Source organism: Haliotis rufescens, unplaced genomic scaffold (assembly GCF_023055435.1).
Source record: "Haliotis rufescens isolate VD_foot unplaced genomic scaffold, xgHalRufe1.0.p SCAF_1, whole genome shotgun sequence".
Classification (NCBI taxonomy): domain Eukaryota; kingdom Metazoa; phylum Mollusca; class Gastropoda; order Lepetellida; family Haliotidae; genus Haliotis; species Haliotis rufescens.
Window position 1 is genome coordinate 55,788,744 of NW_025963779.1, and position 18,693 is coordinate 55,807,436.

At 39.4% G+C, this 18,693-nt stretch overlaps 1 protein-coding gene across 4 annotated transcripts in view; it reads left to right on the forward strand.

The window, feature by feature from the left end:
• Positions 1-14,885, forward strand: part of LOC124131534 (growth hormone secretagogue receptor type 1-like) — a 140,462-nt gene extending 125,577 nt beyond the window's left edge. For 3 of the 4 annotated variants that reach the window (XM_046494840.2, XM_046494839.2, XM_046494841.2), the window contains 2 exons: positions 6,174-6,270; positions 12,829-14,885. In XM_046494840.2, the coding sequence (XP_046350796.1) occupies positions 12,829-14,019 (1,191 nt within the window). In that variant the 5' untranslated portion in view covers positions 6,174-6,270 and the 3' untranslated portion in view covers positions 14,020-14,885. Of the gene's footprint in view, positions 1-5,989; positions 6,026-6,173; positions 6,271-12,828 lie in introns of those variants that run through there. The other variant, XM_046494842.2, reaches the window with a different exon arrangement.
• The last annotated feature ends 3,808 nt before the right edge of the window (positions 14,886-18,693 follow it).

An 18,693-nucleotide genomic window follows, 5' to 3' on the forward strand; every position in this document is an offset into this window, starting at 1 on the left:
ATCTAATCCGCAAATGGATTTTGTTGTACGAAGTTTAATCGCGGAGGTAATAGGGAGTTTACGTAAAATTGAAACTGCGTGAAATTCCCTCTGAGTTGATACAATCTGATGAATAGGTAAAGGAGGTTCTGTCAACAGTCGCTGAGTAATAGGATCACATTAAGAAATCTATAAGTTCTTTCAAGGGCGATCATATTTGTAGTTACCATCTTTGGCTGGTTAAATAGTTCAGAGCTCAGTGCAGGCCGTTTATGGCTATTAGTATTGATTGGCGTGACGATGAAACAATATTTACAGAGTGAGATTAGACGGTCAGAAGTTCCAGACTGCCCACACGTACTTTACTCTTCTTCTGAAGTAGTTACTGAACCTCCGGATGAAACAGGAAAGGACACTTTACGTGTACTAAAAGTCTGTTTTGCGTATCACGTATGATGCGGGTAAATGAAGTTGGTTTTAAATGTGATAGGGATGTTTTTGCCGAGAAGCTCAGGATCTGGTATAAACATATTATGTAGTAGACACAAGGAAGTGGACATATGATGCTGTGCACTCATTGTTGTTTGGATCAATACATCAATATTCATCTAATGAAGAGTCAAGACTTTCATGGCGAGAATGAATAGCTGATTGCTTGTTTATTATGCTCATGGTACTATTTCTTGGAAGTTAGGTCTCAATTTTGATTTCTCTATTTGACGAATGGAGCTGTACTATTGAACTAATTCGGGCTGGGTGAGGAATGTTTGTTTTTGGTCTCCATTAGAGTTCAACAGAAAGATTGCCTGAAACCATAACTGTTTCCGTCTCCCTGTGAGGATATGTACGTGTAAACCCCGTTCACGTAGCCATTAGTTTCTGATTTCATATTGTATAAAAACACTTCAAGGAATAGTTTGTCTCATTGTGAATTCGCTTTGTTGTGGAGGACCAAAGGCATAATTTTAACGATAATGCATCACACATCCCAAATATTTGGCCCGGCTGTTTTCTCAGAAACTAAAGGAAACGCGCCTTCTCGATATTGTTCAACTCATTTTGTTTTTTTAGTAGCAGTGTTTTAACGGGGACTTATCCACTGTATGGAACCAAAGGGTAAATTAATCCACAGTAACTGAAGAATCAGCTAGATCGGTGTATTTATTTATTCCTTGTCATCCTGCCAAAACGCACCATGTGGATCAATGCTCATACTTTTAGTCACTGATTTGCCTGATTCAAAATCGATTATATACATGACTGTGTATGTCGGCTCGATATAGCTGGAATATTAATGAACGTTGAGTTATTCATTCACTTGACACATGTGTAAGTGACGCCATACCGAAGCATGCAGACATGATACTGTACACGAAATACAAAACCATCGTGGACCACATGGAACTGCAGCTATTTGTGGAAAACCGGTAAACGACTAACAAGTACCATGATGCATTGCACATTTGGCTAATGGTCCACCGTACTGACATACACAGAACCTGAGCCACTCCCTACACAGATGACATTTACAACCTGGGAAAGTACATTGCCCTGTTAACGGTGGCATATACAATTCTGTCTGGAGATAAATCACATTACTTCACTTGTATATTGAAAGCAGGTTGCAAACGCATGTTGTCTATTGCTTATTGTGTTTGTAGATGTATATGATAATATAACGTTGTCAATAAATGAAAGCTTTCCAAACTCATAAGAAGTCTCTGCCAAAACCAAAGTCGAGTGTACGTTTTTGATTATATCATAAGCATGAGTTTATGAATCATTATAATAAAGTGATGAAAGGTGTTCGCGAAAAGGCGAGCGTGTCCTGCTCAACCGGTGGCACCCGTCACAAACACATGCAAAGGCAAGTCTATTGTTTACCAGAAAAACAACAACAGGGAAATGTCCCCTACATGACTACATGACTACTAGAACCTTTCGCTGTGCAGAGCTAGCAAATGAAGTTGTAAACGTCTGAGGCTTCCGTCACTGGCTTTCCTCCCATACTAAGCTGATCTGCCATAATATAAGAGAAACACTGTTTAAAGCGGCATAAAACCAATAATTCTAAATTCACTCACTAACTGACTCTGAAATATGTTAGTACCTATTCTATTCAATCTAGCATGTGGTAATATGTAGTGTACTGTTTATTGTCTCCCAAACACCAAATGTGCTCACCGATTTACTTACCAAGCCTCTGGTTATTGCCTTTCGTTCTACAGCCATTGTCTGGCCCAATCTAACAAATATTACAACATTATGAAAACATTTGTGTTGAGTTACAGTAATAATGAAGATGCATTATAATGATGGCATTGTGGTGCTACAATCTACCTGCGCCGTGTGATTTTCCCATGTGGTCCACAGACAGTTGTTTCTATGTAATGTTATCAGCTGGCTACAATAACGGCATGTGGAGAAACCTACCGTTGATGCCAAAGCTTCGAACGCCACAATACAGCAACTCGGCTCTAAAGTCAGACACCCGCTCCCCATGGTGTTATGATTGATTGGAGAGCCGCGGAGAATGGCACAGGTAGTGTAAACCTTGATACCTAGCCATAATAGCTTCATGATGTTAGTTTACAAGACCATGATTATTCGACACAAGGCCACCATCTGGTCACATAAGGCCTTAATGCCAGAAATACCACGGTCGATTCAGAAATACTACAGACAACATGATAACAAAGATTGTTATGCTACTTTGTGCAGATGTAACCACAGCTTGTTATTCTTGTGGGAAACATCCATATACTTGTTACCAAAGTTATGAGGTGGTGGATGAGTACAGTGTTTAAGCTTTGTTTATTCTCGCCAAGATCCGGGTTCGAATCCTAACATGGGTGCGATATGTGGAATCCACTGTTGGTGTCCCCAGCGTGATATGTTAAAAGAGTCAAGCATGTTTTAGTTATTCAATTAGATACTGTTTGCTAACAAGACCGTTTAATTAGTAATGCCCCCTCAAACTACTCTCCACTCTCAACGCTGCTAACCGCCTCCGTGGTCTTGAGGTAGAGCGTCCGCCCGGAGAGCGGAAGGTCCGGGGTTCGATCCCCGGCCGCGTCATACCAAAAGACGTTAAAAGATGGTACTTGTTGTTACCCTGTCTGGCGCTCGGCATTAAGGGGCTAAAACAAGGACTGGTCGGCTCGGAGTCAGTATACTGTGTCTGAGTGGGGTATTCATGTTAAACTGCGGCATGGTATCTCAGTGAGCTAGCACTATAAATCGGCATCAGTCCGGACTAGTACAAGCAGCCACACAAACACACACACGTACATGCACGTCGCTATATAAGTGCAATAATCTTGGACGCGACGTTAAACCCAATTTCACCTCACCTCAACGCTGCTCGTTACTGAATCCTCTCGGAGTTGAACATATCAGACCCATTTTGTAATACAAATTTAGGATTGAAGAGTAATTGGAGTTGTTTCAGATAATTCCTTATTTTACTTCGTAATCAAATAATGTTGTCGCACATTGTGTTGTTTCGCTATTCACTGGAAAGGTTACTTCAACATAGGCGATACTCTGTCATTTTTACTTCCTTTAGCGATAGAGTCGTCTATGATTTGTGTTTGTGTTAATTTGTAGGATTGAATTATCTGGCATCGGATTGATCTCTATTTCTATCAAATTTGCTTTTGGCATTTGACAAATGCGTCAGTTAAATCTCATGCTCATGATAATAGTATTACTACGACATTTTTAAACACGCTTTAAAGCAAATGCGGCGTTGCTTAATATGATAGCACTGTTGACAATTTGATGAAGTTTATAAAAATATAACGAGAACATGTATATAAAACAAAACAACTGATGTCAAGATATTTTTCCTTATGACATCATACATATTTTTTTTTCTATGTCTTACGTACACACCAAAGATTCGTAACGTTTCTGAAAGATGAGCTATCTTATGAGAAATAGATTGTCTACATTTGCTTTCAACAAACGCAGTTATGAAACATTATCTTAAATTGGTTGGGGGACCAGCAAATTGACGATACTGTGGCATGCGAAGTAATCGTTGTGTTGGCCTGTACTCCAACGTAATGGAAGCACAACATGAAACAATTTACAGCTTCTATAGTTCTTTGTTTGAGAGAACTAAATGAGTAGAAAGGCCCATTTGCATCTGTTTTTTTATGGAACGGGAAATGGTAAGAGTACCTTCATGACGCGCTATACGTCATGCCGTGTTATACATTTATCAATTGAGATCAGTTTGTAGGTCCTTACTTCATCAGAAGCTTCAATGGATTCGTGACAAGCTAAATATAGAACGGTATGTCCATCGTTGAGAATATCGTCGTCCATTAGATTTCTTGGCAGTGACAGAAAGGCCATGCGTGTGAGGCGACCAGTAGGTCAGAATCTATTTCGCAAACAACAAAAGAAACAAGACAGCAAAGAACTGAGCAACTAATTACATGAACATCTTCATTTATCACGTCCGTTGTTATAATAAATTGGATTGATATTTTTTGTCCCTAGATTTTTTTGTCTTATACCTTGCACTATCTCTGGGGTATTAACGTTCAAGACAATCAGTTAGAACACTTCCTGTGTCGACGACTGCATATCCCGGTTATAACGAAGTAAATCACAAATTTTGACGTGACAAAAGTCTGCCAAAGAAAGCCCAACGGCATTCTGTATGATATGATGCGTCATAAAGACAGCGAACACATCACTGTAATATGTCAAGTTCAAACATCGGTTTTACATTAGATTTTTAACGAAAACGTAAGAAGCGAGATTTATTTAGAGCATATGTCCTTCGTTGAAATGTAAGTGAAATCGGTGAGTATATTTTTACTCCGCTTTCAGCAATATTCTCAGTGGTTCAATCCACTGAGCCCTACCTAAAGATGTTAAACGATATGGTACTTTGCTGTTAACCAGTATTGTGCTCGGCATTAAGGGGATAAAGCAAGGACTGGGTGTCTGGGAGTTGGTAAAATGTGCCTGTGTTAGTAATCAATGTCAACTGCGAGACGGTTTCTCAATGGGTAACACTATAAAACTGGCATAAGTCTGGACTAGTAGAACCAGCCACACAAATACGTCCATACCAGTCACTATATCAATGAAGTAATCGTGAACGCGACTTTAAACTCAATTCCACCACGCCTTTGGCAATATCCCAGCATTATCACTACATGGGAAACCTAAAGCAGGATTTCCACATCGTACACATGACTGGAACAGAACTCGCGTTTTCGGCTTCACAAGCTATAGCGTTAACCACTGGGCACATCAAGTTGTGCCAATAGCATCGGCATAGTCAGTTTGCATGGAGTGTAAGACTACAGCTTGCCAAATGTGAACCTATTTACCAAATAATTTTTGATGTGACGCACAACATATTAGTCTAAAAACTCCAAACCCGACAAGCAAGTGAGTGAACGTGAATAACGGTAAATAAAGGCAATTTCGTATTATCGGCAGGCAAATTATTTTACAACTATGTTGTAAATAGAGGGGACGGATGATTTATGACGTGGTGATATACAATGTGAATGACAGCAACCCATTCTTCCTGAATCAGTATCGGTTCACCTGTCATCTTCACAGACACACTATGAGGTTAGTGTGACAGGTTGATAGCAAAGGTCCACTCCCACCAGTTACAAGCACCTACATAACACTGGTCGTGACTCATGCTCTTCTCATAGCGTATGGCGTTACAGGTAGAAATACTGCGATGATAATAAGACGTAAAATTCATGTGATAGGTCGACGTTAACAAGGAAAATCATATGATTTCTCCACCCAGCCGTCTCTTAATTCAAGTCAAAATCTCTCAGCCGCTAACACTGTCATTTTTCGCAACTTTAATTGGCTCATTAAAATCAAGTGGGCATGCTTGGAGCTTCTATACCCATACAACGTTGCACACAACAGCCTGTGTTCGCATTCATGGCTATTCTTGACACTCAAACATAGTATTTGTATCAAGGCTTCGCTGAAGCAGCTTGATAAGCCTCACTGATACTTCTGCGCGGATAAACTCGAATTATATCATGTAAGTCTATTCAGTAATAGGTAAGGTACAGAAAAGGTCCTCATGCTGACCTCTGATGTTCATTGGTGGGCAGACTGATTCACCTAGCGATGCTCTACACAGGAGCAATAGTTTATGCTTGGTTTAATTAGGAAACGTCTTTTTGCAGGCAAGCAGACGCTATGACGGTGGAGAGAACGCCGGCTTGTGAGATCCTGTAAGATCACCCATACAGGTGGCTCGCTCGGAAACAGAAAACATTCAAAGTAAGTCACACAAACCATCACAAATCTGTTATCTAATGGCGTGATTCAATTGTTATAATGAGTTGTGTGCATTTCGTTACTTGTTAGGTCTTGAGAAGTGTCAAAAGTGGTTGTTTCAGTGAGCTATAATTGTTAATGTAGATGCTTAGAGTAAGTAAACTCCGTTTTTGTTTGATGCTTTTACTGTGTTCCATACGTGGAACATTTGTTTTAATTTAAACGAAATTTAATCGCTGTGAACGTTTGTTTGTGATGGTGCCAAAGGTAGGTTCACCTTTGCGAACACATGGTAACGTTGCTATTTGAAAGTGATTCATAAGGACATGCTCATGGTAGTCGGAATCTACAACGAACTTTGCTTTTAGTTGGGCTTTTGTCGCTTTTATTGTAAAATGTTGCAGATGCATTTGCCATAATACTGTTGTGATATTTATTTATCATTTATCACATACAGTTCATGATATATCGCTGGGATGACACATGATGCATTATTTCAGTTAAGGTACACACTGCCTTTTCGCACAGCAATTCAACTGGTAATGATAACCAAGTGCTTTTTAGAACATGCTTGTCCATTCGCCTCCACACCATATCAATGGCTCTTAATGTTTCTGAAACTATGATCGAGATGCTGAAGGTTCTTTAACACGTGTGCTTATGGTGCTCTCGATTACAATAGAGCCGCTCCCCTTGTCACATGCACATGGTACAACGCTCGAGCTGTTCACATGAATCCTCTCGCTATCCATCACCCCTGAAGTGGGTGGGATGGTACTGTGCGTTAAAGATGCTTGGACGCCTTTCTCCGCTGAAGTCGTGCGAGTACACATGACATCTCCCATGCTAGCCCCTCGATCCCGACAGAATATCACTAGTAATCTATAATCATGTAAGAAATACTTTCTGACGGAAATTAATGGCCTGGTCTCATGTGATGAAATACAAAATGTATTTAATCTTGCATATCAACTTACTTCTTTGCGCAGTGAATAATCTGAATTTGACACTCGATACATTGAGTTTGTTGTATTGATTATGTTCTAGCGATAGTTTTTGGCGTTTCGAAATGGAAAAATGAATTAATGAATTAATAAGAGATGTCTCATTAAAAGAGGCACTCGATAGTTTGTGCCTGTTGTATCGATTGTGATCTGGCTGTACTGTGTTTTGACGTTTCAAAAAATGAATTAATGAATTAATTAGAGATGTCTTATTTAAAAGGACATGCAAAGGTGGTAACGAGACGAAGCAATATATACAGATTTGTTCTTTTGATGGAGGGGGCACGGGTGGCCCAGTCGTCTAAGGCGCCGCGATTCGCTGTACAGAGTTGCGTCCCTTGGACACGCCAGAAACCTATGATTGTGGGTTCGAATACCGGTTTGCCCCGATTATGTTTCTAGGTTTGTCAGCACCATACCCGTGCTCGTGGGTTTCACCGAGGTGGTAAACGTCTGAGACCTGCATCACTTCGGGCTTTCCTCCCACATTAAGCTGACACGCCGTGATATAACTGGAATACTGTTAAAAGCGGCGTTAAACCCAACTCACTCACTCTTTTGATGGTGTATGCAATCAATGTATGTCCAAGTTTGATTGTGTTATTGTCTATTTTTATAATTAATCAAATTTGAGGATATCGATGTGATCAATGAATGTTCAAGTTGATTATATTTATTTGTTACATATGTATTCATTATCGAATTTAGAAACGACTTTCAAATGCAAAATGCATGCTTGTGTGTTTTAAACAGTCGTTGAGCACTATAAGGACGTTAACCGTTTTGCTTTAACAAGCTGTTCAGTTGCATCGGTGGGTCTGAAATTCATGTAGACAAAAGTTGTCACCAATATGATTCGTACATGTAGTTAGTAATAACCAAAAATATATTATTGTCAGTGACATTTAGTCATCTGTACTATGCCCTATCAATAATGAGTTGTGACCTGTAGAGTTACATATTATTTTTGCTATTCCGCATATCAAAGGAACCATACTACTCCTACCCTTATCGGATCACTTTAGGTTCCTTTTATCGTTCAGATCGATATGTTTTCTAGGCTGTTGATGTCAATTACAGCCCTAGAGTGTCACGATTGCCATTTGCAGTTGGTTCTACCGGCACGGATATTGACAGCTTACCTAAGATGTATCACGATGTAACGTTTCACAGATTGCCTACAATCCATTACAGAGTGCCGTTGTTTACATCATTTGATTGCGGATTTCTTCTTAGTCTGTCACCAAATTTGTTATTGAGGATGAATTATGCGTGTTTCAAGTGCAAGGGAGGCATATCTTCAGAATTAGAAGGAGCGTGTTCGTCATAATCAGAATGAGTGTGTAAATATTACCTGGATATGCGGGGCGGTGGGGTAGCCTAGTGGTTAAAGCGTTCACGCCGAAGACCCGGGTTCGATTCCCGACATGGGTACAATGTGTGAAGCCCATTTCTGGTGTCCTCCGCCGTGTTATTGCTGGAATAGTGCTTAAAGCGGCGTAAAACCAAACTGGGATCCGGGATTTGAAACCACAGTCATAGGTTTCTGGCATGCCCAGGGGATGCATATCTGCACAGCAAATTGCGGCGCCTTAGATGATGGGGCCTCCCGTGCCCACAGTTAAAGAAGACACACATAGTCTCAAATTTCATGACACACATTAAAAACATTTTAAAATACTTTTCATTATACTCGTTCTCAAAAATAAAACTGTTTAACCTTGCCTCTTGGAATTACCATCACCGAAATTGAAAGCTGAAGTTTTTATGTGTGCCGTTAGGGTAATTAATGTATCAATTCACTTTGCATCGTAGATTAAAGTTCTGGATATATCATCATACGTAAGTACGAAGTGATATTTTTAATTTTCTTTTGCCTGTACGCATAAATGTCAGGAGGATATTTCAGTTTTTAGCTTACAGACCCCCCTGCCTTCCTCAATCGGCACTCTCGTAGACCAAGAATGTAACTAATGGACTTGGTTCCAAGCCAAAGTTATTGGCAACTAATAGGAGAAATGGGAGAAGGGCTATAATTTTTAGATAAACGTAGCGTGTCTTAGTTAATTTTCATCATTGCTTCTTGAAGACAAACTGAAGTTTCAAAGCATACTAACGTTATGTTCTGGTCATGGGTACCCATGTTTTGGTGCTTAAATTTTTCAATTATCTCGACGCCTCGATGACATGAACCCATTCGTGGAGCGATCTTTGGCACAACGTAGAACGCCAATATTTATGTTCCTGTCTCCATATATGCGTGAAGCTGGAAACAAATAACCACTTCACACATCAATTATCATCGTTACCTGTCTTGTCCTTATAATCTTTGCAGAAAGTGAGGATAAGTGCATCTCGGTCCCATTTTTCAATCCGTGTGTTATTTTTCTCATTTTCATGCATGTGCTTGTGTCTAATTAACTTCAAAATATGAACTGCAGATGGTTAACATGCGCCTGCACACTCGCTGAACCTAGCTTTCAAATACAGCCTGAAAGCATTCAACAGAAGTGCGTCATTCACAAACTTTAAAACATCGAAACTTATAGTTTCTTTACTCAAGTTGTCAATCAATATTCAGCACGTTATTTCTCCTAGTCATTGAAAACATATCAAGTAGTACATATCAAGCATGAATGAATGAATGAATGAATGAATTTCTTTATTTCCTCCAGAAGTTACATCCGAAGATTTACAAAATCTCTGATATTCTCAGAGCAAATGCATCGTGCTAGTATTTATATAGATGGGGACAATATTAACTCATAAAATACATTATACATCAATATATATATATATATATATACACACACACACATACACACACATATATTTTCGTCTTTAACTATGGACACAAGTGAGCACTATTACGATACAACAGATTAAATTGGGGTTAATCTAATACATTTCTGAAATTTAAGACATTTTCACAGAATATTAATGATATGTTTTCCCATGTAGACTGGTTCATAATTCCAGATTATAAGTTTACTGACCCCAGAATAGTGCGAGCGTATCATTCTCTTCCAGAAGTTCAATTTGGACATAACTTTCGATATCCAGTTTGTCAATGAGGGTCGATCATTTATAAAATATTCACAGTGTAGAAGTACATGTCTGTCATAATCATAGGTATGTTTAGAACATTCACGTGGTGTAATGGGTCGGGAAGCTATCTTAAAGGAATAGTGGATGCAATACCCAAGATGAGGATACGTTAGTGCTAGTTTCCATTATACATGTAGTTTAAGTTTAGAGTGAACTGACTCTCAGCAAGTAATGTATTTCACTTTCAGTGTCATTTTTGTTGCGATACACACAAAACATGACATGAATCACAATGTGAGTGACCCTCTTACCGAGTAGATATATATGTAGGTAACACCTAAAGGTTGATTTTACGACAACTGAAAACTTGAACAGAAAGATAATACGGTGTGAAATGAACAATATGTGTCATAATAGCAACCTGGTTAGTACGGTCGGTAACTAAAGGAATATTTACAAATATATAAGAGACATCACTCTGTTAAAGTATTCGATAGTTCAGTGGATTAAATAAGTAACGTTCTGTTCAGAATTTTCACTGTGGTTCATTTGCAATGTACCCAAAGGTCTATATCAAGGGCATCGTAACTTCTGTCTGCATGTATATATCCCGTACTGTCTATTACAGTGGTGTCACCAATGCACTGATCATGAGCTGCATCAGTAGTACCCTAAGTACAGATACACTACGTGAAATCCATGCCTTTGTGGTTTTGGGGTAGCCTAGTGGTTAAAGCGTTGGTTCATCACGCCGAAGGCCTCAGTTATATCTCATCAAATGGCGACGTCGTATTTATGTTAATCTTTTTTCTATTTGTTGAACCTTCCAGGTATTTACAACAGATTGTCAGCCATGTAACTTATAACATATTGTTAGTGGACGAAACATCCTTGAAACACCAGGAAGAGGAGGACCAAATTTGTTAAAATAATTTGTTATTGCTTTACTTTGTATGCATTTATTCACCATTGTACACCTTGTTGGGTGGTCCGGTCGTTAAAACGTTCACTCTACAGGCAAGAGAACCTGGTTCGATACCAAACACGGGTACATTACGAATGAATATCTCGTCAAGTGGCCCCCGCCATGATTGTGTTGGAATAATTCTGCAAGCGGCGAAAATCCACTCACGCACAAGATGAAACTACGAGGCGGACTTTTTTAGTCCTAAAAAATTACATTATAGACAAACATTGATAGGAATGTCTACATGTATATAAAGGGGCACATTTTTTAACAAAATGTAAACATTCCGTACGATTTGAAAAGGTTTAACTGTATACAAAATCATACGCTTGATCAAATTAGGTTCCTACAAAAGGATTTATTACTTGTAGATTTACTCCACGAAACATTCTAGGTCTGATTTTATCTGCAATATCGTACCGATGTACGAAAAATGTGACAATTTTAACCCATCCTGTTTTCCTCAAAACAATGGCCCGAGGTCCCCGTATCCACTGGATTGCCGTACGTGGCTAAGCCCAGCTACAGGGCATACGGAAGACCTCGGCTCTATGACGTGTAACAATGGCTCTTGGGAATCTACAGCCACGCAGCACGTAGAAAAAATACATTGTCCTTAAGATGAGACAGTATGTTTATATATGTCAGAAACGACATCCCTTGAGCTGATGGCGAGTGAGATATGACCGGAGAACGAATAAACAGATAAATAGATAATAGAATGTTGATATGAACGAACAGTTTGGGTTTACATAACAAATAGGTTAAGACAGATTAAAAGTAAAGGACCTTCTTCTGATCTGCGTGTGTCTGTGGATATTCCAAATGAAAAGGGTATTTCTTTAAAGCATCACTGTATGCCATTCAGATATCGCTGCATGTCTCATACAGTACCTCACAAGGAGACAGTTAGACATAAAGAAAACAGTTTTCAAAGCAAACACAAGTTGATGATGTAATAAGCAGCAAATTTGCTCAGGACCAAAACGATAAATTGTAGTTTACCGTGAAACCTTGTTTACTGGTAATGATGTAGTTTACATCAAACGGTCGAAGTTATTGGTATATTGGGTAATGTAGATGAATGACTTCATCTCATATTAAATAATCTTGATACGTCTTCAACTACACACAATGAAAATGGTATTGGATAAGGAATGCATACATTTATCAACAGACCTCTGTTTGACATGTACATGTGTGCACGCCATAAAATGCTTTATATTATATAATATCATTACGTTGTGTCTACCTCTTACTTTTTCTCGTGGCTTTAATTCCCGAATTCCACCGGATCATGATCGTGGTTTGTGGGCACCCTATGTGGCTCCTAGGTTTCACATTTACATGTACGACCTGCACTACCTTGGGCCAACTTTAGGCTGATATGCCGTAACACATGTACAACTGAAATATTGCTCGAAGCGGCGTTGAGCCATGTCATCCACTCTCTTCCCCATTACATGCAACTGAAGAATTCAAAACCATTTTTATGCGATTTACATATGTGTACATTTTATTAATACCTCTTTCCTTTTCCAGATGAACACAACCATGGGAAGCGTGGTCAACAACGGCGTGTACAACAACATGACTTTAAATGAGACTCGACTAAAAGATCTTGGATTAAACAGTAACCTAGACTTCGACGAAAGATTTTCGCCAGAGAAGGTGTTGGTGGACCAATATGTAACACCCGTTATATATGCAATAGGCTTCCCTGGAAACATGCTTTCATTCATAGTCTGGATTCAAAAGAGAATGCGTCATTCGTCTGGGTGCTATTTGGCGGCTCTTGCGCTGGATGATCTTATCTTTTTGTGTCTACATGTCATGTTCGAGTTGCAAACAGTATGGCGGGTACATGCTCTGGATGCCCCGGGAGTCTGCGAGATCTACCCTATCTTTTATATTGCTTGTCAGTACCTCTCCCCACTGCTGGTGCTGGGATTTACAGTGGAGAGGTACATATCCATTTGTCATCCATTTAAAAGGGAAAAATTCTGTACTACGAAAAGAGCCAAAATTGTGATAGCCTGCTTAACTGCATTGTCACTGTCTATGAGTGGTATTCAAGGTTACATCTACACCTACAACAGCAATGCATCAGACTGTGGCCCCAGAGATGAACTTGTTACAGCACAACCGATCAACTTTCTCATAGTTTGGAATATGAGTATCGAAATGTTTGTCTTCCTTCTTGTGCCTCTAAATGTTCTCTTTCTAAACATACTGGTGATCCGGGAACTCAGAAGACTGTCCAGAGTGGAAACCCAACAGCTTCACGGTCGCGGTCAGAAGACGTCTGCAACAACGGTGATGCTGCTAGCTGTGTCTTTCTATCAGATTATCACCACCCTTCCCGTCACAATCGTCTACGCTCTGTACTTCGAGTTCCCTTCAGGAAGCTTAGAGATCCCAGTGTCCCAGGTGCTACAAGATCCTCAGTGGAATCGGTTTTTCACATACTATTTGATTCAAACTATCATTAAGGAATACGGCACTACCCACTATGCATTTAATATATTCATATACATGATAACGGGGAAGCTCTTTAGAAAGGAAGTCACCAAGTTGCTGTGTATGTCAAAATTGTGTGCGTTCCAATTCAAAGTTCCCGTCACGGAATATTCAAGCCTTCGCAGTACTGCCCGCACATCACTGAGACTTCCCAATCTGTGGGTGTCTGTGAACGGGCACGTGGAGAAGGAAAAAGATGAAACTAAAGTCTGACTAAGGAATTGAAACTTACTGTGAAGAAGTCGATTCCGAATTGCCAGCCCTTTAAATCAAGGGCGCTGCAGTTTACTCTGCTTGTTGAAGTTGGTGAATTGAAGTGACTGAGAGCAGAAACTGGTGTCTGGTGTCTAGCCGAGTGCTAAAGAGGATTACAATAAGTGCAGTCTGAAAAGCTCAAACAGTGACCGACAGGAGAGGCCAGGGCAAAAGTTACCGTATCACGGGCGTGTTGCTTTGGACTGAGTATTCACATCATAGATTTTCCATCAATCGTCGTGATCGTACAATCCTACCGGAGGGGGCTAGATATTATCTGGACTGTAAATATGTCAGTATATGTGCTCTAACACTGTAAAAACCACATTGAGAATTGTTCAAGTACACTTGTTGAAGATGACAAATTATGTTGGTTGTGTTTCCGGTTAAATCCATGGAACGGACAATAATACGGTTACGTTTGGTGAAACTAGCCAAATGATATATATGAACCAGAAGGGGTCTTGATTTGTCTTTTTGGTTTTGTCATTGTTAAAGACTAACATTAAGTGCCGATATGTTATTGCATCTATTTTTAGGAACATACAAAGACGCATGAAATATATACCTACCCAAATGTGATCTAATCATTGCTTGTTTGTAGACATTATTAACAGTTATTGGAGTTTTCATTTTCTAACGTCCTTATTCATGACTCAAATATAAATCGTAATGCTATGAATGTGCTCTGTTTATGTAATATACGCTATACGTGCGACAAATTCCTCGTGGGGAGAATGTGATATGATTATGCGCTGTGATTTTTGTACCTAGAACTCGTTTTCACTGTGCATGTTCTTTCTAAGTAAAACAATTTAATGTTATCCAATCATTGTCTTAACTTACATCATAGAGAATTTTTGAATGAACACGATTGCCTGAAATTATGAATGAGTGAATTTGCATTGTCGCCGATATTGGCAAAGAATATTGCCTGATCAGTGAAGGAGAAACACATTACAGCCCCTATGTGGAATCGAACCCGGACACACGGATGTACCAATATAACGTCACACAGAACAGTTTCGCTGTGTGAAAGTGAAATTCACGTTATTCTGTGGACTATCACTCGAGGTTCACAATTTTAATATGCTATTTATTTATGTTTCAGTTTAGAGCAAAGCAAAGCCGTGGTTGCGCATTTAATTGCATCAATTGCCACCCTGTGTCGTGGTAAACCGTACATAAATGTAACTGTTTTTATCTGATTGAAACGTTTGTCAGAAGTCCCTGAAATGTATACCAATGATGTCTTATCAGAGTACCTGACTTGTAAGTCACGTCAGCCTGTTTTTCCGTCGTCCGTCGTAAACATCTTCTCCGAAACCCCTGCACCAGTGAAGCTAAACTTCACATGCTTGTTCCCAAAAATGATGACACATTATTTGTTGAAACGGGTCTGATCCGAATTTCAATATGGCTCCATGGTATCTAAAATGGTGGTAATTATTCCATCGTTATTGTTCAAAATGAATTGAAGTTTGGATTGAATGTATACCAACGGAAAAGAGTAATTGAGCTTCTCATAAAGTGGTATAAATGTTATGTTATTGCAAAGAACAAGATAATATTTGGTCATTCGTCTGATCAATGTTTTATCATATCAAATTCATTAGCAACACCCATGCCGGGTAACAGGACAAAGAGAGACACGCCCTAAAAGAAGGGTGGTGTAGCCATTCAATTAACAATAAGTGACCACTGTTTGCCTTTATACAGGCGATGCATTGAGAACACAAGATGATTAAACACAACAGTACGGGCCTGTAATTAATTGGTTTCAACCCAGGAACTGTCCGAGCTGTTAATGTGGCAGTCTAGCATTGATTCCGTTGATACACCAACCGAATATGGTTGTCTTATTAACGTAACGTCACACATGGACCATCGGCCGAGGTAAGTCACGACTGTTGCCCTGCTGTAGATAACATCTCCAAAGAGATGATATTGTGGTTCGATGAACATTAAAATTTCAAGCAACTTCGTTTTGCTCCATATTCCTGTTTGAAGCATACTCACGGCGTGGAGACGTTGATTTTCAACAAGCCGTGGCTTTACGTAAGCGTTACTTACGGTTTAACAAAACTGTGTATGAGAACAAACAATCATTGTGTGTTACTCACACCACGTGTGTGAGTATCATGCTCCCAACAAACACGCACACATCCAAATTGTGCACCGTGCATGAACATACACGTGCAAATTGTGAATCACGACGTTAAAATCGCGATGAATATGTATTGAAGGATGCAGTATTTATTTTCAGAATAAAACTATTTTTACTTAACTTAATATGAAGCAAGTTTACTTCTCTGGAAGTATACTATAGTGATACTCAATACGGTATTATAAAATAAAACTTATGCACGCTGAAAGTGCTCATATGCCCTAAAAAATACATTCTAGACTCTCTGGATACCTTCTTCACCGAGACCACGGAATCAGTGAAGCTGAAACTTCCCATGCTTCAATGTTCTCACATAAAGGTTTCAAAGAGGTTTGAATCCGAATTTCAATAAAGCCGCCATGGCCGCAATATTTGTAACCCTGCTTATTGCCAATACTCCGCCATTTTGTGTTCAAAGCGTAACTACATTCGGCGTGTCTTTAATCAGTAGTAGGATGCAACATACTTGCATATGATTTTACACAATTAGACTTATGACCATGATTTGACATTTGCCATCAGAACCTATTTTTAAATTCTCTAAAAATGCATTTTTGGCTCTCTTAAGCATCTTCTCCGCTGAAAATGTAGGAATGAGGAAGCTGTACTGTGACCTGTAGACGTCTTCTTGTGATGACATTATATATCGTTGTAATGAGGAGGATGTTTTTGTTATGTTTCGTTAAATTCAAACAAATATCAAAATACACTTATGCTTACATGCTATATTTGAACCATGTACACAACCAGCCAGTGGATTTCTGAAGGCATCCAATTTAAGTGACAAGGTATTCTCTGTAGATGACAATGGTGAAACGTGGCTACCGCGCTGCCATTACGTACCTCGTACACGTATGCGGACATGGTGTCAATTGTATATCATGATACTCCTTCATGATGCTCCGTCCTACATCGAAAATGAGATAAGAAAAAGCGCATGTAAGATGATCTATGATTAGAAAGACCTTTAGCTGCCACCTCAAGCGTACAATAGGCACCATACAGTAAGCATCTCTCATAAGAGAGTTGAGAACATTCTGAGCAATGAACCGGGCAATACAATGGCTCAGCACGCCGGCTGCTGATCCGAAATGCTCCAGGTTCGTCATCTCTAGTGTGAATTTACGTCTTTCTGGGATTCCAAAGGACTAACTCCTGAAAGATCATACCATTAATGTCCACTACTAATCTGCTCAAGCAAAAACGCGAGAATATCAAGGCTTGGAAACTCACTAAAGCACAATGTTCCCTGTGCATAAGACAGTTGTCGCCATGGCTGTAACGCCATCCTCCATATTCACCAGATTTTTGAACAGTCAGATATCCAACTCTTCCCAAACTTGAAGAAAGATCTGTCTGGCAAACATTATGCAAATGATGATGCCATCATTTCTGCAGTAGAGAACTTTTTCCACCACCAGCATCGTTGACAGACCTGTGTGGACCTTGGAAGGGATTATGTCGAAACATATTTAGCAACCAACTCCATCACATCAGGCATTCATAGCCAACATAATTTCAGCCGCCCGCTGTACCCCCCTAAAAAACATTTTCAAAAACATAACATGCACAACAAACAGATTCAAAAGTCAGGTATACGTAAAACCACTGTTTGAAATTATTACTCTACTCGATCGCTAATGTTTATGTGGATTTGTTATTCTGAAATCACACTGCGAGTAAGTGTCGAGTTGCTACGTGTAATGTATCATTGGCTGAATGTACTGGTCGTTTTGTAGGTGCCAGGAGACACACTTACATTGTATGTATCTTTATCCACAACGTAATAGGATAAATCCAGTAAGATACTGATTTCTGTGTGACCATTATTCAATGTCCAGGACACGCGGGAATATGGAAAAGGAAGGGTGTTATTCAATTCATTGTCGTTCAAACGCAAGTCACGTTATATTTACGTCGGCCTCAATAATCAAATAGGAAAACAAATAAGTGTGGGAGAATGTTTGCAACAGGCACAGAAGTGGGGAATTTGGCGTCTTGGTGAAGAAGAAACGCACTTCGTGTACCTATCGGTGTTTCCTATTGCAGATATGCAAGTGTATTTATGAGGTCCGCCCAAATATGAGGAATCAATATGAGGATCGCTTTTTCTGGGTCATGATTCTGTTCTTGAATATAACTTGAGAAGTTTTCATATATTTTGTATTTGCATGGACAAGCTAATACATATAATCTTCAGATGACATCCTATATTTTATTTAAGTATTTACATTGAAAAGTATTCCTTTAAGAAATAATTTTTATGGTTTCGAAGTATGTTTAATCAACAATTGCTGAAGCGAACCACCAATCACAATTTAAGGTCTGCAGATTACTTCAATCATAATATCTGATGAGGGGTAGCTGAAACCCCTACACGTGTGTCCCTGTTTGAAATGCACAGCATTTAAATAGAATGTTCCCTTTCTGTCTATGCGCAGTGAAAGCTTTATGAGGCGTAAGAC